Here is a 21373-nt window from a genome sequence, read left to right as displayed (position 1 = left end):
TTTGCTTCAAGAGAGGTCTCTAATTCTATGCTATCAAGAAACAGGTTGTCAGGAAGATGACTTTAGAGTTGAGACAGAACCCAGGATCTGTATAATCAGATTTGCAGTTTAATAGGAACAAGTATTTATTTGGAAACCACTCCAATGTAGGTCAGAGTGGTGTAACAGGCTCATCAAAACTTCCTCCTCAGTTTGTTCAAGCCTTCACAACTAGAGGTATAGTCAGAAAGACACACAAATGCTAGAGAAAGCTATTATGATTACAGAAGTCTCTCTTAGCCCTGGTCTACATGACAAACTTATGTTGGTATGACAGCGTTGCTCAGGAGTGTGAATTTTAGCTATACCAACCTAACCTCTGATGTTGACAGCGCTTTGTCAATGGGAGCGCTTCTCCCCTCAACATATCTACTGCCTCTCAGGGAGGTGATCTACTGATGCCCACAGGAGAAGCTCTTCTATCAGTGTAGACAGTGTCTTAGAATCATAGAATATCAAGGTTGGAAGGGACCTCAGGAGGTCATCTAGTCCAACCCCCTGCTCTAAGCAGGACCAATCCCCAGATTTTTACCCCAGTTCCCTAAATGGCCCCCTCAAGGATTGAACTCACAACCCTGGGTTTAGCAAGCCAATGCTCAAACCACTGACCTATCCTTCCCCCCTTCCCCAAGTGCTACAGCTGCAGTGCTGTAAGTGTAGACAAGGTCTTTGATGCGATGGAACAGCATAGACAAACTGTGAAGAGCTCCAACCTTAGCATCTTCTTTTGCCAGAAAATCCAAAGCAGCACCTCCTGATCTGTGATCTACATCTGTAGTTCCACATGAACATTTTAGTCTGTTTATGATAGAATATTCCCCTCCTTATCAACGTGGCTGGTGACAAGGAGGGTCCTCAACTGGTTCCTGAGACCCATATCCTACTGGTATGTAAACAAAAAAAAACAGGCGGCCAGCTTTCTGACACCATTGGAGCCCTTTGGTACTGACAAACTAAGGAATTCCATACAAATTTATATTAAGTGAATTTCATGGTTGCATGATTAAGCACTCAAAAGTCATGAAATGCCAAAGTTAAAGTTGCCTATGCAACCTTAACTCATTCTTTTGTGCTTTTGCATTACCATGCAGTCCTTAAATACAAAATCACATACTATTTCCTAAATAACATTACAATTTCTTTACAACTTCTGTGGGTAATTTTAAAGGGAATCAGTTGTCCCCATATCAAGAACACTGTATATGATTAAATACAGTTTATTACAGCAAGGAAATGACCAATAAGCCATTAGGCAGTTTTATTTCCTTTAAACTCCAGAGTGGCAGAGTTATTAGAAATATATAGCTAGATGGAAGATTAGCAAGATGATATCTTAAATAATGATGTATGGGAGTCACTTTTTTGTGGAGAATCAGGTGTATATTAAGTAGACAGATATAGATGTGTGTATGAAATTCAAAAGGTTTTGGATGGAATAAAACAGCAACTGAGCCTAGGGACAACTAGAAAATATTCAGCATGAAGATCAGCTGGTGCCTTCAAAAATGTTGGGATAACAGGTTCGTGACACAGAAAGTGTTGAGATTACATGTTATTTAAACATTTTCTATGTCACAAACCTGCTATCTCAACATACCATATGCTATAGTAGGTCACTGATAAGATAACAGGATATCAAATACAGTTTGCGTGATATACATTGGGGATGGTTTTGTGAAAAACGATATAAATTCAGTGGGATACATCTGAAAGGATTGCTGCCTCATATATCGATACCACTTGCCATACTTCAAAGCTATTTTTCACGAAAAAAGACTCCACCACTTAATGAAGTGTATATACTATAGGCCCAACCCTTTGAGGTGCTGAATTGCTCTTGTAAAAATGCCATGAAAATGTTACATATTTGGAGGTTGACCCTATGAGAGTCTGCATAGTTACTTACAAAGAAAGACGATGGTGCTCTGAACTTCAGAAAATCAGTCCTTTGATCAAAACACATTGTGACTAATCTATAGCTACTTTCTTAGGATGCCTCTGCATGCTTAAATATTTGTTTGCTCGTGTAGCCGTCCGCTGTTGGGGGTTGCCCCTCTCTGGGGCAGCTGGGAGCCAGGCCGCCTCACTACCTGGGGCAACAACGACAGCTCAGGGCTCCGACCCTCCGACAGGGGTGGAGCGACCGGTTCAGTCTATTAGGCCCCGACTGCAAACAATAATGCAGGACTCAGACCCTCAAGCAGGGGCTGAGCAGTCAGTTCAGTCTGTTAAGCCCAGGCCCTCGGTCAGGGCGGGGCTGCAAACAATAAAGCAGGGCTCAGACCCTCAAGCAGGGACTGAGCAGTCAGTTCAGTCTGTTAAGCCCAGACCCTCGGTCAGGGCGGGGCTCAAACAAAAAGTCAGGGCTCAGACCCTCAGGCAGGGGCTGAGCAATCAGTTCAGTTTATACAAGGTAAGAGGCCCAGGCGTCTGGGCCTGAGCGTTGGGGCAAGGGGGAGACTGCCACCCGTGAGTGGAGTGGCAGGGGGGGACGCAGGCCCGCCCATTCCTCTGCATCTCAGCCAGGGGCCCTAACAGCGGCAGGCAACCTGCTGCTGTGTCAGTGGGGATCCTGGCCACAACACACTGACATCGGCTCTGGTTCTGCTGCAGCCAGACTAGGGTCGGCTGCCCCCGGGCTACTTCCCGACTCCCCCTCGGGGCTTATCTGGATCCCGGGGTCGTCCTCCGCCAGGTCCAGGTGCATGGGTTCGTCCCAGCTGGGGCTGGAGGGTAGGTCCGGTAGCTCCTTGGGATAGCGAGCACGGGGAAGATCCGGCAGCTCCTCTGGATAACGAGCACGGGGGGGCTCCGGCAGCTCCTCTGGGTAGCGAGCACGGGGGGGGCTCCGGCAGCTCCTCTGGATAACGAGCACGGGGGGGCTCCGGCAGCTCCTCTGGGTAGCGAGCACGGGGAAGTTCGGGCCACTCTGGGCAGCTACCCTGGGTGGCAGGAGTCTCCCAGTCCCGAGCTCCCGGAGGGACGTCTGCTCGCTCCGGCCGCTGGGGCCTCACTGAGCTCGGAGAGCCTGCCTTTATACTTCCGGGTGGGTGCTTGACCCTTTGCAGGGCGGGCTCAGAGCTCTATAGCTCTGCCCAGTCCGGCCTCTGGCTGGGTTCTTCGTCCTCCAGGGCGGCTGGGAGCCAGGCCGCCTCATTACACACACCCCCACTCAAGTCTGGCTCCCATGTGGCGGGGCCAGACCCTTCCATGCCTCCCACACAGGAAAGAAAGTCCGCATTAGCGTGGTCCTTCCCGGCCCTGTGGTGAACCGTAAAGGCATAGGGCTGTAAAGCCAGGTACCACCGCTGTAGCCTCATATTATGGTCTTTCATTCGGGTCAGCCATTGGAGTGCGGCATGGTCAGTAACGAGCATGAATGGGGCTGCGAGGAGATAATACCACAATGCATCACAAGCCCACTTTACGGCGAGGGCCTCCTTTTCCACTACCGCGTAGTTTTTCTCCCAGGGGAACGGCTTCCTGCTGATATAGACAACTGGATGTTCTTCTCTGTCGACTTCTTGGGAGAGGACAGCCCCGAGTCCCACCTCCGAGGCGTCTGTCTGGAGGACGAATGCCCGGTCAAAATCAGGGCTATATAGAACCGGTTTGCGGCAGAGGCTTGCCTTGAGTGTCTGAAATGCATTGTCGCACTCTTGGGTCCATCTTACTTGCCGTGGGCTGTCCTTGGTCAACAAACTCGTCAAGGGGCTGCAATAGCCGCAAATTGGGGAATGAACCGCCGATAGTAGCCGGCCAGTCCCAGGAACTGGCGTACCAGGCGTTTTGTGGCCGGTGGAGGGCAGGGTGCAATGGCCTGAACTTTTCCCATGAGAGGTTTTGCTTGTCCATTCCCAATGGCATATCCCAGGTAGGTCATTTCTTGCCAACCAATACGGCACTTCTTTGGGTTGGCCGTCAACCCGGCTGCCCGCAGGGACCTCAGGACCACGGCTACCCGCTCGAGATGGTTCTCCTATTGGCAACTATAAATAACCACATCATCCAGGTAGGCGGCCGTGTAGTCCCGGTAGAGCTGGAGGAGGCGGTCCATCAGCCGCTGAAACATGGCCAGGGCCCCATGGAGGCCGAAGGGCATCCGGGTAAACTGATACAGGCCCGTAGGGGTGGCAAAAGCGGTCTTCTCCTTGGAGGCTGGCTCGAGGGGGATCTGCCAATACCCCTTGCTCGGGCCAAGGACAGTGATGTAACAGGCCTCTCCCAACCGGCCGAGTAGCTCATCTACCCAGGGCATTGGGTATGCGTCGAACTTCGAGATGGCATTGACGCATCTGAAATCGATGCAGAACCGTCGGGTGCCATCTGGCTTCGGTACCAGCACTACTGGACTGCGCCATTCGCTTTGTGCCGGCTCGATGACTCTCAAGTCCAGCATGGCCTGTACTTCCTCCTCGACGACCTGTCGGATGTGATACAGCAAGGGCCTGGTCGCCCCTCGGATCACCACGCCGGGCTCGGTCTGAATGGTGTGCTGGATGAGGGTGGTGTATCCCAGTTGGGTTGTGAAGGTGCAAGGGAACGCCTGTAGGAGACACTGGGTCTGTTTAAGTTGTTCCACTGTCAGCGTCTCTCCAAGCTGGGGTCCTTCGGAGTCCTCCGAACATGTTATCTGGGGGCCCAGCTTGGGTTCTGGTGGGTAGGGGTTAATTAACAGCCCTTCTCGCTCCCGCCACAGTTTGAGAAGGTTCACGTGATAGCGTTGCCTTTTCTTGCGCCAGTCGGACTGGTGGATCTCATACATGACAGGCCCGGTCTTTCGGACCACCTCATAAGGCCCTTGCCACCGGGCCAGAATCTTTGATTCACTGGAGGGGAGGAGGAGTAAAACCCGATCTCTGGGTTGCAAGTTGCAAGTCCGTGCGTCGCGGTTGTAGGCCTGGGCCTGAGTCTCTTGGGCGGCCTTGAAATTCTTGTGCGCCAGGGCCCCAGCCTGCACAAGGCGCTCCTGGAGCTGGAGTACTTATTTTAAGAGGCCCTGGGCGGGTGACAGGGCTTGCTCCCATGTCTCCCGCATTAGGTCCAAGAGGCCCCATGGGCGTCGACTGTACAGCAGTTCAAACGGGGAGAACTTGGTAGATGACTGTGGAACCTCCCGAACCACCAGGAGCAGAGGTGGAAGTAACTGGTCCCAGAGGTGGAGATCATCTTGGGGAAACTTGCGTAGCATGTTCTTAAGAGTCCAATTAAATCCTTTAACCAACCCGTCGGTATGGGGGTGGTAGACCGACGTGCATAGCTGCTTGATTCCCAAGACCTCACACACCTGCTGCAATAGCCGAGAAATAAAGTTGGTGCCCTGGTCTGTAAGGATTTCCTGGGGCAAGCCTACGCATGCGAAGATCTTCACGAGCTCGCCTGCAATGCTGCGGGCCATGGTGCTTTGGACTGGTATGGCCTCGGGGAACTGGGTAGCATAATCCACTATGACCAGTATACACTGGAACCCTGCAACGCTTTTGGGGAGCGGGCCCACCAGGTCCATGGCCACCCTCTCGAAATGGGTTTCGATTAAGGACATGGGGATTAGGGGCGCCTTGGAGGTCTGGGCCGGAGCAGCCAACTGCCAGTTTGGGCAGGACTTACAGTAGTTCCTCACCTTCTGGTGTATGCCCGGCCAGAAGAAGCGCATCAAAATCCAGGACAGGGTCTTCTCGTGGCCTAGGTGTCAAGCCACCGGGACGTTGTGGGTGTTTCATGACGGCTCGCCGATGGCATCAGGGCATGAGGAGTTGGGTCTGGGACTCCCCCGTAAGGGGGTCCCTCTTGACCCGATAAAGGCGTTCCTGCTGCAGTTCAAAGTGTGCCACTGGGATCAGTGACGGTGCCATCAACAGTGGCCAATTGTTCGTACGCCTGCTTGAGCGTGGGATCAGCCCTTTGATTGCAGCAAAAGTCAGTCTGAAGCGGGGGCTCCTCAACCGCTTCCGAGGGAAAGTCCTCTGATTTGCTTGTCTGTTTGGTGGGGTCGGGTGCTTCCCCTTCCTCTGCCCCGGTCTCAGGGGGATCTCCTTCCAAGGCGGGCGTGACCCTCGGGCGTTCGCTGGTGTTGCCGCAGAGGACTTCTGCAAACTCTGGCCAGTCCCGCCCCAGGATCACTGGGTATGCAAGACGTGGGGCTAGACCCACCATCATCGGTCAGGTGACCCCCTCTACTGTTAGCTGGGCCCGCGTACTGGGCTATGGCTGAATGTCCCCATGGGTACACTGCAGCCGGATCATCCCCAGGCGGGTGTCGGCCTGGAGGCCTAAGGTTTGGTGGACCAGCATCTGGCCACTGGGTAACCCTCCACGACCACGGGCACTGTGATCTTGGCAGCTTGGGGACGTCGGGCACGGGCTTCCCCCGAGCAGACCTGGTCAAAGTTGCACTCCATCGCTGGGCAATCCCGTCGTAGATGGCCGTACTCCCCGCAGGAAAAACAGGGCCCAAGGTCTGCTCGTTCTGGCTGGGGACGTGTTCCTGCGGTTCCCCGGGGAGGGCTCCGGGTGGTCCCCCACACCACTGGAGAAGGGGCTGGAGCTTGTCGCCCCGCGGCCTCCACGGGTTGGGGTCAGGGCTTGAGACCCTGGTAGGAAACTCAAGAGTCAGCCTGGGCGGGAGCTCCCCGCCCCTTGGGGTTGGGGCGCCCCACCCTGGCGGTGGCCACTCGACTAGTCGGACCCACCGGTGTCTCAGCCGCCAGGAAGTTCTCCATTAGGGTGATGGCAGCGGCTAGCGTCATAGGCCGATGGCGGAGGACCCAGGCCTTTCCGTGCGGTGGGAGTATGGGGATAAATTGTTCCAATACGATCTGCTCCGTGAGCTCCTCCGGCATTCGGCGTTCGAGCTGCAACCACTGCTTGCATGCTTCTCTTAGTTCCTGGGCCACCATACGGGGCTGGGCCCCGGTGGGGTAGGCCAGGCTCCGAAACCACTGCCGGAAGGTCTCCGGATTCACGTCCAGGGCATCTAAAAGTGCTGCCTTTACTTGGTTGTAGTCCTGGGCCGCCTCCGCGGACAGGCCTCAATAGACCATCTGAGCGGTCCCCGTCAAGTACGGAGCCAGGAGGGAAGCCCACTGGTTCTGAGCCCACCCTGCGACGACCGCCACCCGCTCAAACGTTACAAGGAAGGCTTCTGGATCATCGCTGGGGCTCATCTTTGTTAACCGGATAGGCGAGTTTAGCCACGGGGTCCCCTCTAGGCCTCCCAGCTGGGGTTCTACAGGTCGGGACAGTGCCATTGCGAACTGTTGTAAGCATTGCCGCTGGAAATCCTGATGCTGGGTGGTCAAATCCTGAACCAGCTGGTGCTGCTAGGCTCCTAGCTGTTCGACCAGCTATTGTTGTTGCTGGAGCTGGGCGGCCTGCTGCTCCTGCTGCTGCTGCAACTGGGCTGGCTGCTGTCGTTCCTGGCTCTCTGTCAAGAAAGCGAAGAGCTGGGAGACAGATCCATGTCTCGAGAGTGGGGTTCTCTCCCCCGCAGCCCCTTTCTCACAGGGGGCGAGGGCTCGTGCCCACATTCTGGGCGGATGCTCCGCACTTCTAGTACCACGTGTAGCCGTCTGCTGTTGGGGGTTGCCCCTCTCTGGGGCGGCTGGGAGCCAGGCCGCCTCACTACTTGAGGCAACAACGACAGCTCAGGGCTCCAACCCTCCGACAGGGGCGGAGCGACCAGTGCAGTCTGTTAAGCCCAGGCCCTTGGTCAGAGCGGGGCTGCAAACAATAATGCAGGGCTCAGACCCTCAAGCAGGGGCTGAGCAGTCAGTTCAGTCTGTTAAACCCAGGCCCTCGGTCAGGGCGGGGCTCAAACAACAAGTCAGGGCTCAGACCCTCAGGCAGGGGGCTGAGCAAACAGCTCACTCTTTCTTGCCCAGGCGCTAGCTCAGGGCGGGGCAGCAAACAACAAGTCAGGGCTCTGACTCTCAGGCAGGGGCTGAGCAAGCAGTTCAGTTTATAGAGCCCAGGCCCTGGATCAGGGCGGGCAACAAACACTAGTGCAGAGCTCAGACCCTCAGGCAGGAGCTGAGGAAGCAGTTCAGTTTATACAAGGTAAGAGGCCCAGGCTTCTGGGCCTGAGCGTTGGGGCAAGGGGGAGACTGCCACCCATGAGTGGAGTGGCAGGGAGGGATGCAGGCCCGCCCACTCCTCTGCGTCCCAGCCCGGGGCCCTAACAGCAGCAGGCAACCTGCTGCTGTGTCAGTGGGGATCCTGGCTGCAACACACTGACATCGGCTCTGGTTCTGCTGCAGCCAGACTAGGGTCGGCTACCCCCGGGCTACTTCCCAACTCCCCCTCGGGGCTTATCTGAATCCCGGAGTCGTCCTCCGCCGGGTCCAGGTACATGGGTTCGTCCCAGCCAGGGCTGGAGGTCCGGCAGCTCCTTGGGGTAGCGAGCACGGGGAAGATCCGGCAGCTTCTCTGGGTAGCGAGCACGGGGGGACTCCAGCAGCTCCTCTGGGTAGCAAGCACGGGGAAGATCCGGCAGTATCTCTGGGTAGTGAGCACGGGGAAGATCCGGCAGCTTCTCTGGGTAGCGAGCACGGGGGGGCTCCGGCAGCTCCTCTGGGTAACGAGCACGGGGGGACTCCAGCAGCTCCTCTGGGTAGCGAGCACAGGGAAGTTCGGGCCACTCTGGGCGGCTATCCTGGGTTGCAGGAGTCTCCCCGTCCCGAGCTCCCAGAGGGACGTCCGCTCGCTCTGGCCACTGGGGCCTTACTGAGCTCGGAGAGCCTGCCTTTATACTTCCGGGTGGACGCTTGACCCTTTGCGGGGCGGGCTCAGAGCTCTGTACCTCTGCCCAGTCCGGCCTCCGGCTGGGTTCTTCGTCCTCCAGGGCAGCTGGGAGCCAGGCCGCCTCATTACAGCTTTTCTTTAGCTTCAAGTTTTCCTTCCCAAATGTAAGACATTCTTTAAATAAGGGGTGTTGTTTCTTAATGTCTAAATAAACATAAGTAAAACCACATAGGTAATTTATATTTCATTACTGTGTTGCCAAGTCTTGTGATGACAACACAGTTCCTATGATATTTGGTGTTTTTCTTAAAGCGCCAGGTCTGTATTCATATAATTATGTGAGAATCTCAAATTCCTTTTACAAAAAAGTAAGTTTCTTGCCCTCATAGCTGCAAAGAAAAATTTGAAAGTATGAGCAGAATGTACCCCAAGGACACCAAAACCAGGAGAATACCTTCCCCCTGCAAAAAAAAAAAAAAAAAAATACAACTTTTTGAAAACCTCATCATCTTTAAGCCAATCTCATGATTTTTGAAGTCCTAACTCATTATTTTTTAATGTGGTGGGATAGGCATGACTGTAGTTGCATTCCATCTGTTTATAATTTTGTTTACCTGGTCTGAGATGACTATTTCAAGTCTGTAGAATTGGTTGGGGTTTTGGGGTATAGGACCACCAATGGCTATTAGCCAAGATGTTCAGGGATGCAACTTCATGCTCTGGGTGTCCCTAACCCTCAGACTGCCAGATGCTGGGATTGGATGACAGGGGATGGATCACTCAATAGTTGCCCTATTTTGTTCATTCCCTCTGAGCATCTGGCACTGGCCACTGTCAGAGGACATGGTACTTGGCTAAGTGGATCATTGGTCTGGCCCAGTACAGCCATTCTTAGGATCTCATAACTAAATACTATTATGAAATGGCTTCAAGGAATAATTGGTAATGGCCAAAATGACTTTACTGGTTTGGGGCCACACAGCAATGTCCTGTCTCCCCCCAAGTGCCAGGGAGCAGAATATATCAATGCTTCTGCTGAGTAAGAGAGAGACAAACCTGCCTATACATTGGATCAGATACAAGACTGAAGCTATGGATGCTCCTTGAGATTATACACACAATAAGGCATTTATGTAGCGTATATCCACTTATAGCAGATAAACATATATAGACACAAATTACAACAGTATAGCATCAACGTGATTGCTACTTCCCACTTTTTGCAAGGAAGCTGAATGCTTCATCTCTAAAATATATTCAGTCTGCCTAGTTTAGGATCCAAGATCTAAAGTCTGTTTCCTAATTTAGTCTCCCAAACTGAAACTTAGGACACTGAGAGGCAGGCCACTGACTCAATTATTCTGATGCTAACATATCTTCATACCAGCCAAATTCCAAGCCCAATATATACATTCTAATTGCTGCCTCTTTAACAGACATCACTGCAAAGGCTGAAACACAATTGTTCATTATGTCAAGGAAATACCAATTAACCATCAGGTAATTCAATAAGCTTTGTGTAAACCTAGTGAACAGATGATGTCTTAAATAAGTCTGATGAATTAATGTGCAATTTCTTTACTGCAGAGGAACATATACTCTGAAACAGTGAGCATAAATGTCAACTGCTAGAGCTGCTGACTTCTAAGATTGGGGGGGGGGGAAATAATATTTAAACACTATTTATTTATTTAACATTGAAAACCAAAGTTTCAGCAACAGTGAACAAATGTAATGAATTTTTGTGTGTTCCATTCCCCAGACAATTCTTCCAATCCCCCAGCACCCCCTCCTGAGTTGAACTACCACAGCAACCTCTTTAAGTCAAATCTTGTAATTGCTTCCAATTTGCCTGTTTTGCTTTTGGCAATTAGCAAACTGAAATGTTATCATGAAAGAGTCCATCTCATTTATAAGGCCAGGTTTTTCCCTCCACTAAAATATGCAGCCACTCTGTTCTTTATTACCAGCAGGAGATAAATGGCTGGTTTTCGTTGCTGAAGAATATATAATGGTTAAAAAGTCACTTTTTTCCTCCAGCTCTACATAAATCACAGAACTAGTCAATATTTAATAATGCTTGCCTTGGTCTGGAGTCCCTTGATCACCCCTGTCATGTGTAATAGCTCCCTCTCCGATATCTTTGACATAAAAGCCCAGCTTTACTGCAATACTAACATGTAGAGGGTCATTACGGATCGACATTTACCTTAATCTGTGACTGCCAACCATGAACCGATAAATTCCAGCAGATTCCACTGGGAGAAATCAGTAAACTTCTCAGTGGAAAGAACTGAAGGAAAATTCTGCCGAGAACAGAATATATTTTCTACAAGGGCTGCTCTGCAAATGGGTTCTGACTTTTGAAAGTTCTCTTGCTGCGCAGCTTTGCAACATTTAATACCATTTTGATGGTTTGAGAGACGGGATGACAACTGAGGATGACACGACTTAGAAAGCAAGCAGAAATTTTCTCTGCAAAAACAATGCAAGATTAAACACAAGGGGAATATGGCTTTTGCATTATTCACCCTGCTGCCTTAGCAGAAATGGCTGTGCTGTCATAGGTCCAGCCAAAATGTTGCTCCTTTTTTTCAAATCGATCATCACTCCTTCACCTCATAATCTTACAAGTGGTTCACAGCAGAGTACATCAAAGCCTTCATTGCATAAAAAAGGGCTTTTGTGAGGGGCCAGCTGAGACTGCCTACCACACATTAAACTCTTCAGTACGTATGCTTCTCAAACATCTACACAAACAAGTGCATTTATATACTTCCTCTCAGAGGACAGAAATTGCAGTACGTATTTATCTGTTGGCAATACTGGAAGAATCAAACTGTTTTTACTTTGATTATTTAAAAAAGACAACTTATAAAGCCATCAGTGATTCAGCATCACGCCTATTACTGCACTTAGGATACTGATTAAATTTTATTTGCCTACAGTACATAGAAGGATTAACACAGAGTAAATAACTATCATCTGAACATTGTTTTTCAGCACCGTCTTTCACAATTATCAATATCACCAGAAATACTTTTATAGATACCTTACAACAATCATAATTTAAAAGACAATAAAAATTAATGACAACATTTGCTATTAAGGTAGAATTTATAAATGTTATTTGTGTATATTTTATTATACCTTAAGAGGCTTGATAGTTTGAATTAATATAGTAAACATGCACATACATTTTTGTCAATGTTTATTATTCATTACTCATGTATTTTATAGTAAGTTGTTACAGAATTGTACCTAAATTGTTGCACTGTGCAATTGCTTGAAAAGCATGCATTCAATGTAGAGCATTAAACAATTGCCCTGGTTACAGTTAATTGTGTCTTGTATATTCCTTCACAGATATGCAAAGTGTAAAATACCAGTCTGATCTGGTAGAATTTTACATCTACACTGTATCACTTTGCACTGGTATAAATAACTACAGAAGGTGTAAATACAGTAGAGAGACAAGATAATTGCCCTGAATGTACATTAGAAGAGATTAAGATCACTTTTCACCTATTTATTTCATGGGTTGAAACTGTTTTGTTAAACAAAATTAAGCTACAATTTTTATTCAAATATTTTTTAAAAGAATAAGTAGTTGGTGTCAGTAGGTACTACTCTTAAAAAATGTTCTCCTGAAAAACAGAAAGTTGTCTTGCTAATCTAAGCAATACCTCTTTATCATTGCTTGTATGAATTGTACTGTGCACAAACTCAAACCTGCCAACCTTATTCCTGTGAGTCACTCTTACTCACAAAAGGGAACATACTGATATTGTGTGAATTAAGGACTACTTGTCTGAATAAGAGTTGCAAGATCAGAGCCCTTGTTTGTATCTTTAGATTGAAAGATTCTGGGGCAAGGCTCTTGTTTTTTCTTGCCCATATATGTGTTGGTGCTACTGTAAAGTACCATATGCAATAGAAGTAATATGTCATTATATTACTAAAATGATCAACCACTTATTTGTGTGTGTGTGTCTCACTCTCTCTCTCTTTCTGAAATCAACAACTTAAAGATAGTGGCAGAAAATTAAAATTCACTACTAAAGAAATACTTGAAAAAAAAAACCCAACAGAATTCTACTGTTTTAAGTTTATTATTATTATAATGGTAAGATTAGATGTACTATAAAGAAAATACCTTGATTGGCATAGAAGAGACCAGTGATGAGGACTGCATAGGTTAACTGTCCATTAGGTTTATTTGGAGCTAGCCATTTTACTTGTATTCCTCTGGATCCATCAATGGTGGCAAATACTTCAAGTGTACCTTCAGGTCTAGCTTCAGTTGTACGAGCTTCGACCTGCAAATTTAACAGTCATGTAGAGTTTGTTGCTGTAGTTTGTAAATAGCTAAATAAATCAATTATATATTTTAATGCAAGTTTCCCTGATTAAAAATGTAACAGTGGCATACTATTGTTTTTTAAAAATGTCTTTTTCTTCCCACCCCAGATTTGCTTCCCATTTGAAATATTTTATAAGAAAGAAAGAAAGAAAGAAAGAAAGAAAGAAAAAAAGAAAGAAAGAAAGAAAGAAAGAAAGAAAGAAATCCACTAGTGTCTGATAGCCTGAAAATGCAGTGGCACCTGATTTTAATGAATTGAGTCTTGCTCTGTGACCCAGGAAAAGATGGAGAGGGGAACAAGGTCCCTGAAATTTATTGACATTAAAAACAACTCTAATACAAAAATGTGCTTAAGTCTGCTTAGTATATTACTATAGATATTTGACAGAGAAAGAGTATCCTTAGATAAGATTGGTTCAGAAACAGAATTACATTACTGACTTTCCAGCCCCAGAACCTGGAAGATTTAAGTTGAAATAATAAGTAGCCTTTGAGAAAAAATAAAAGCTGACAAGAGAGCTAGCATTTACTTATATAAAGAAGCCCTAAAACTAAGATTCTTGTATCTTAAACAAAAATATTTGTCTTAGGGCTCCATTATATAAATACATGAAAAAATTGTAATTACAGTGGAATTCAGTTTTATTAATCATGGCTTGTGGCCATTATTCACAGTGCCATGGATCAAACTTTACAGTCCCAAAGTCATTTCTCATTTATGATGACATGTTTGTTTCTCACCCGTAATTTATTTGATGTTTTCTAAGGTTGGAAAGGATTTTTATACCTTTTCTGAATGGCACTCAGCTTCAGATAAAGAATGTTACAGTTTGTGGGTGTGCTGTTTAGTGCCAATTTTAACCTGTCAAACATGCTTTGGCATTAAGACATCTAAAGGAACTTTGTCCTTGTAAAATGGTGATTTTACTTCTTAGCACATCTGGTTTGGGAAGTTCACTGGTTTACTGACCTCTATATATTCTCTGATCCAGTAAAGCACTCAAGCACAAGCTTAACTTTAAACAGGTGAATAGTCCCACTGAATCCAATGTGATTACTCACAGACTTAAAGATAAGCAAATGCTTCAGTACTTTGCTGGATCAGGACCGGAGTGTACATTTGGATATTGCAGTCAAAATGGGGGGGGATTGCCCCAAATCAATCTTTATGACAGGATTCCACTACACTGTGCTTTCTAATCTAAGTCAGATCCTGTGATGTACTCAGTGCCTAATGCAAGTTGCCATGCAGCCCCAGCACCTTAGAGAATTGGAGGCCAGCTGACTGCCTTGGTTCTCAGACTTATGAGTGAGGGGCTGATGCCCCCAACGACACACAGAGTGTACACCTAACTGTTTCATTTATTGCATTGGTTCTGTCTTGTGTAGCCATGACTGTGAGAGGCGAGTGATTGGTGGGGTTCGTTTTCAGTATTGCACTATAATTATCTTCTATCAAAAAGCTTAAGCAGTTCCTAAAATTCTGTGTATATGAAGTAATCTGCACCAAATCCCAAAGCTTTTGAATCTTGCACTTACCTTACCATATTTATATCTTGTTATTTTAAAAGATGTTGCAATATTATGAAGTCTTTTTTCATCTCCTATTTTTCTCACATATTGTAAAAAAAATGTATAAAATGCTACTACTACAAAAATACTAGCTATGATCAGCATAGTGTCTGTAGCATACACTATGGCTATACTGGAAATGCACATTAAATGGGACACTATTTGTGTAAACAATAGACATTCTGTATTTAAATACTTCTGTATAACACAAGTACTGTTTCTTTTTCTACACATTATCTTATATTCCAAGTCTTTTGATATTTCCAGGTGTATTTTAATGATAATTTTCAAAGTAACAAAAATACTTTTCAACCATACAAATAAAAATTCTAAAATAGGGGTAAAGTAACAATAATGTTTATATCATACTAAACATTTTTGGCAAAGTAGATTAGGAGAATATACTAAAAATGTATATAGCCTAAAAAGGTGAAATTAGTATGTTTTAAATAGTGAGATGAGAATAGAAATATTCACTGATCATTAATCATATTTATCTTTCATTATATTATGAAATTAATGTCAAGACATCCCCATACTGTCTTCATTTCTCTCATTTTTCTAAATCACGTGCTGATTGTTTTTGCAGTGATTTGTACATTTCAAAAACAGCAGAGTTTTACATATAGGGATGCATCTGATTCCCCCTACTGAATCAAATAGAAAATCTAACTTTATTTCCTCAAGAACAGCCTTTTAGCTTAACAAAAGCAGCAGGATAAAATTAGTACAGATTCTAAAACGAGACACCATTATCTCTGCTAGCAAGAAATTAAAATTAAACATTTTGGAATACATATTTTCTAGGTTTATATTTCACTTGAAATAAATTTTAATCACTATGAAAAGCAGTTAAAATAAAACAAATCCTTATTGATAAATGCAACTGGCAACTCTCAAATATCTGATTAAAATCTTCACAGCTACCTTCAGAAAATGTAAGCTGGAGGAATCCAGTGCTTAAGGTAGTCACATAGCATCTCTTCAATCGATTAGGGCACATTAAATAAAAGATCAGCAACAAAAATAGCTGGAAGGATAATATCAGTTTACTACTGGGAGATGTCCCCTGTAGTATTTAGAGTACTCAAAGAGCCAAAGTATTTTTAAAGTGTTGCATTTATACTGTAATTGATATAAAAATCTTTCAGATAAATCAAATGAAGATGTAGTGCTCCAACTTCCTGGCAGCATTTAGGTGAGTTGCTCTAAATAAAGACATTGTACTTCAATTCCTGTGATTAGAGATGGATCACTGACTTGGGAAAATAGTTTGTGTACTGAGCATGGGATGCAGTGAATATCAGCTAGAACAACCCTTACTTTGAATTGTATTGAAAGTTAAGACTGTGTTTGGAATTTAGCAGAGAAGTGAATTTTTTAAAAAAAAAAACAACAGTTTTGTCTCCCCCTTATTTTAGTGCATATTTGATGGCATTGATGTACTGAATTAGCATTACTTTTTTTATATATATATGATCTGCAATAGGGGTTCTATGATACCGCATGTTTAATGGTGTTGCACATTGGAACAGGGGTGAATTATGTAATATCTAGATATTTATGCTGGAGTTTGAATTCCTAAAAGAAGTTTAAATTTCTGGTATATGTGACATTTTTAAAAACGGAAAAGAAAAACTGGCAAAAAGCCACTCATGCTTTTAAGAGTAAATATCCATCAAAGCAGTCTTAGCTATAAAATGTTTAATGGTTATAAAGTGTTCAGCCCTGTTCTAAGGATAGATGATATTACCAGCATTTGAAAGCAACTAATCTTGGGAACAAAATGAGAAATGTGACCAAAAATAAGAATGCAAAAATTAAACCCTGAAGTTTTACCTTGAGATAATATTTATATAGCACAGCTCATTGCCATTAGAAAGTCTGATGTTAATATAAATACAGAGTGATAGGTAGAATGTTGTCAAAATAACTAGAGAATTATTTTTTAAAAAATTGTTGAAACAAGTATGGGGGGGTTAGTTTTACTGAAAAATTCAATCTTGGATAAATACAAAGGGCCATTTTAGCAATATTTAAAACAAAATCAGGCAGAGCAATTATTATTGAAGTTATTAATCAGCTACAGTGTTACAAAAACCATACTGATTTAATCAATCCAGTAGCTTCTCTAAAGTTCTAGAACAACATATAAATGTTTTAAGTCTCAGAAGACTTGTTTTCAGATGTCAACACTGACATTAATGTAATCTTAAATTGCAAATCCAGTGATTTTTTTGTACCAGATTAATAAAAATATTTTCCTTTTAAACACAGATTTGGATTTAAAAATATTTGTCAATGAGCATATCTTTTTTTGTAGTATCATCATGTTTTGTCTTCTATAATCCTCAAATTATCTTCAACCCTTTCAGTCAGGCAGCTAGAATTTTGTTCATTACTGGAATAGTAATTCTTTCTTTATGTGTGTCCTTATAAATCAGGCTAAACCACAGCTGCACCTTTTAAACATATTAACTCTACTTAATTTCAATAATATGTGTTTCAGCTTCACATTTAACTCCCTGTCACTTCTTTTACTGTACCTATGTGCTATTTTGGAACACTGCCTAGTGATGACCTATCAAATCCTTAGCAGCTCTTAAATGGCATTTTTTATAAAATGTCACATTTTGCCAGATGGGTTAGTACTGACCAGAGTGAATCATCACCATTTACTCTGATATTCACTGCCATCTGACATTTATTACATTCCCAGAATGCAAATTGAGGTACTCACCAGTGGACCCAAAGCACAACCTTTTGCAGTACATGCCTGGACTCTGAAGGAGTGCAGACTCCAAGGAGTAAGTCCATAAGCATAATAACTTAGCTGTGATGAGTTCTGCATCAGAATGCCATTCATATACAATCCGTAACTAGTAATAATACCTACAAAAACAATGTTAAATTTAACATAGTCGACTGAATACCTGTGTGACAACAGAAGTATGTGATGAAAAAACCTTGAAAGCTACAAAATACCAAGATGGTGTTAACTAATATTTTAAGTGACTGGAAGGATTTCAGGAACTGTAGCAGCAATTCATGTATGTCAGTTAAACAAAATGTACTCTCCATCTTTAAATGTTGAAAATCTGGCCAGTGGTCTGCATTCATTTTGTACAAAATTTACGCTGCTCCAAAGAGCATGTTATAATAGACGTGTTTCTGAACTAAAACAGTCAAGGCAATCTTAGAACTGAGAAAGTTGAGGCAATTCTCTTTCACAGCCTACTCTGCATGCAAATGCACATGTAGATTAAAACAAAGACATGAAAGATATATAGCAACCATTTTAAATCCTAACACCCTCAGATTTAGAGAAAATAGTGATCTACATTGTAAATGTAATGCTGAAGGAGAACTCAGACCAAGGCCAAAAGAACAATCCCTTCAACTATCACATTGACCTTAGCCTTCATTCCAATGGAACATATACACAGGAATTCCTTACTTTTTTTTAAAATAAAAGGTCTATTTTTAATGCTAAAATATTTCAAATAGTCAGCACTTGTAGTCTATATTTATGTAAAGCTCTATTACCTTTAGGATGCATGATAAGCAGACTGAAAATATATTCTGTCACACTAAATACCTTAGGGAAATTCCCTTTTGTTGGCAAATGGCATGTAGACTTTCTGTTCACTGTTCTCAAATAAACTAGATCCACTATTAATCTGTCCTTTTCTAGATCACAGTTTTTAGCTGCTTGATTAAATAGAACCTACCTTGTACCTATTTTGGTCAATTTATTTATTAGAATATGAAATAATATTGTTTCAGAGTATATTAGAGAAAAGATCTTGTAGTAAAATGGCTGTGCTCCTATTAAAATCAAAGGAATAAAATCTCCAGCCACTTAGACTTAGCATTAGCAATATTTGGAGAGGAGGGTGTTGGTTGTTGTGTTGCTGATGATAACTCTAAATTGCAGGGATTTGCTGGTCTCATGTCTAAGGGAACGCAAAGTGTTCACTTGTCCAGTGGGGACACTAATAGGACTGAGTGAACCCTGTAGAATTCAGTTTATGAATGGGAGAAAGAACTGTACACAGCAGTTTGGTTTTCATTAACTGAAGAAAATAGCCCCTTACAGGTTTGTTTCAATCTGGAGTTCAACCAACTGGATCCTCCAAAGGGCACCCCATCCCCACCCCCAACTACTCTTTTCGTCCTCACACCTGGATACCTTCTTCCTCCTCCTCCCCCTCTTAGCTGTTTTAATGTGGACTCCAAAGGACAGCTGAGCAGCTGGGGAAGGGGTTGTACGAGAAACCAAGGCCAGTTCAGAGGAAGATTTCTAGCTTGCCTGCTATGCAGACAAGCCATGCGCATCTCATAGGACTATAGCAATAGGCTGAGGTTTGCAAACACAGTGAACCTCAAATTCAAAGCTAATATTAAAGTGGGTTTAAGTATTTCACAGAGCTATAGTACTGACCCTTTGTTCAACAGGGGCACTGATCCTTCAAAATTGGGGTCCTTCCCCATAGGAAAATAGTGAATTGCAGCAGGCAGAGTAGGTGAGAGGGCGGAAAATTCTTACTCCAGCCAATCTTGGTGCATTAAACATCATGCAACGTGTGGTTTGTTTCATATGGACATTTTGTGTTTCCATATGATCACAGCTGAGTTCTAAATACACCTGAGTGAATAACTGATTTTTCAGTTTAGGATCCCCTCAAACCAGGAAAAAAAAGTCAAATGTGATTTTTCTTCTCACCAAAACAAAAAACAAACAAAAAATTTGCTTAGCTTAAATGGCAACGGCATTTTGAAACAAAGTGTCAAATTGAAACAACATTTCAAAATGAAACATGCAACTGTAACGACATTTTCAAACTGGTTCATTTCGGCATTTCTGAATTTTTCATTAGCAGTTTTGTTTTTTGTTTTTGGCTGAAACAGTTTGCTGAATTCAACCCAAATTCACAAATAGTCTTTTTGCCCAGCTGTAGTTCTAAATCTATAATATACACCATATTCCTAAGAAAAAGTAAAAGTAGGATTTGTTCTATGACACATTGAGTCTTAAAGAGCCCTCCACAGTGTTCCAGCACTCAACTTTGATATGCCTACTCTTGCACGTTTTTAAAGAATTTCTACAGGTTTAATTGGGAAGCTGTATGGCTGGATACTACCATCCCCTAAACTGTAAATGTGCCGCAGCAGATAACCTCACACCTAGAACTATGTGAAACTCAACAGCTGTGGTATGCAGGGCTCTGTATGAAGCTTTTCTAATGTCAGACTGCATAGGTTTAAACTACAAATTTTGGTTTCAGTGCTGGATTCAAAGGAAAACTTAGCTGACACCATTTAGGCCTGGTCTAACCTGGGGTGGGAGGGGGGAATCGATCTAAGATATGCAACTTCAGCTACAAGAATAGTGTAGCTGAAGTCGACGTATCTTAGATTGACTTAGAATCACTTACTTCACGTCCTCATGGCGCGGGATCGATGGCTGCAGCTCCCCCGTCAACTTTGCTTCTGCCTTTCGCCTAGCTGGAGTTCACCAGTCGATGGGACAGTGATCGGGGATCAATTTATCGCATCTAGACTACACGCAATAAATCGATCCCTGATAGATCGATCGCTACCCGCTGATCCGGCAGGTAGTGTAGACGTATTAGGCCTGCCCAATTAACACTTCACTCAGGCTCATTCAAACATCAGAGAACCATTCTGTGACCCTCAGACGAATTTGAGGCGGGTCACACCACATTTCCAAAGACACTTAATGGGCTGACAAACATAAATGAGGACTCTAACATGAATAAATTTAATTCAATATGCACCATTAAAAACAAGTCATTTAATGCCCAGTATAGCTAATTTTACCAAAGTGTTTGCAGTAATTTGCATTCAAAGCATACAATAAGGAATAGTAAAGGGAAACGTAAATACATTTTAGGCCCATTTTTCAAAAGTAGCACTCACTTAACTTAGTTTATTGTTAATTCAGTTATGCGTAAGAATGAAGCCTTCTGTGATTATTGAGGAATTATTAAGCAATTTTAGCATAAGAATCAAAGTGAGGGTGGTGGGGTAAGGAGCATGAAATGACTATAGTCCAACGCTCCAAGGTGCTCAGCATCTGCAGCTCCCTGATTTGAAATGGATTTGTGGGGGCTCAGCATTTGGTGAAAATCAGGTCCACAGTGACTACAAATGGTTTTTGCAATGCTGCAGTCAAAATATTCCAGAGGGTTACCCTCTCCCCACCCCCTATATTGCAACCATGTCTGGATATGCTGAATGTGGCTGATCTGAACCCATGTGCACGATATACCCGAGGCTTCAATTAAAAAGGGAAAATAGCCTTCATATTGTTGAATAATCTCAGTACATCTATGCTCCCCTCAAAACTCAATTGTTTGAACTTACACTGAAGATTGTGTTTGAAACTGAGAAGAGACTGTGCCTCTCAGTTGATGGAGGAAATAAAGAAATAAAAGTGAATAAAAACTGGTGTGTTTCTGTGAAATACTGAAGTGTTGTACTGCACAGATATGTACTCTAAACTAGTCAGAGATTTGTATGCTAAACTGATGAACTGAGCTTCTTGATTCCTTTCTTCTCTAGAAAAGTAAGAGCTTGAATCCAGGACAGAGGCAGGAGTCATGTGAACAAAACTTGGGAACTCTACTCAAACTA

The 21373-nt window shown here is 44.1% G+C and overlaps 1 protein-coding gene across 1 annotated transcript in view; it reads right to left on the bottom strand.

Annotated features, from left to right (window-relative positions):
• Nucleotides 1-21373, bottom strand: part of USH2A (usherin) — a 596134-nt gene that overhangs the window by 240814 nt on the left and 333947 nt on the right. The window contains 2 exon segments of the mRNA XM_030557510.1: nt 12935-13097; nt 17454-17605. Coding sequence (XP_030413370.1) covers nt 12935-13097; nt 17454-17605 — 315 coding nt within the window.

This window comes from Gopherus evgoodei, chromosome 3 (genome assembly GCF_007399415.2).
Source record: "Gopherus evgoodei ecotype Sinaloan lineage chromosome 3, rGopEvg1_v1.p, whole genome shotgun sequence".
NCBI lineage: Eukaryota > Metazoa > Chordata > Testudines > Testudinidae > Gopherus > Gopherus evgoodei.
Note: the sequence above shows the minus strand (reverse complement) of the source record. Positions and strands in the feature narration are given on the sequence as shown.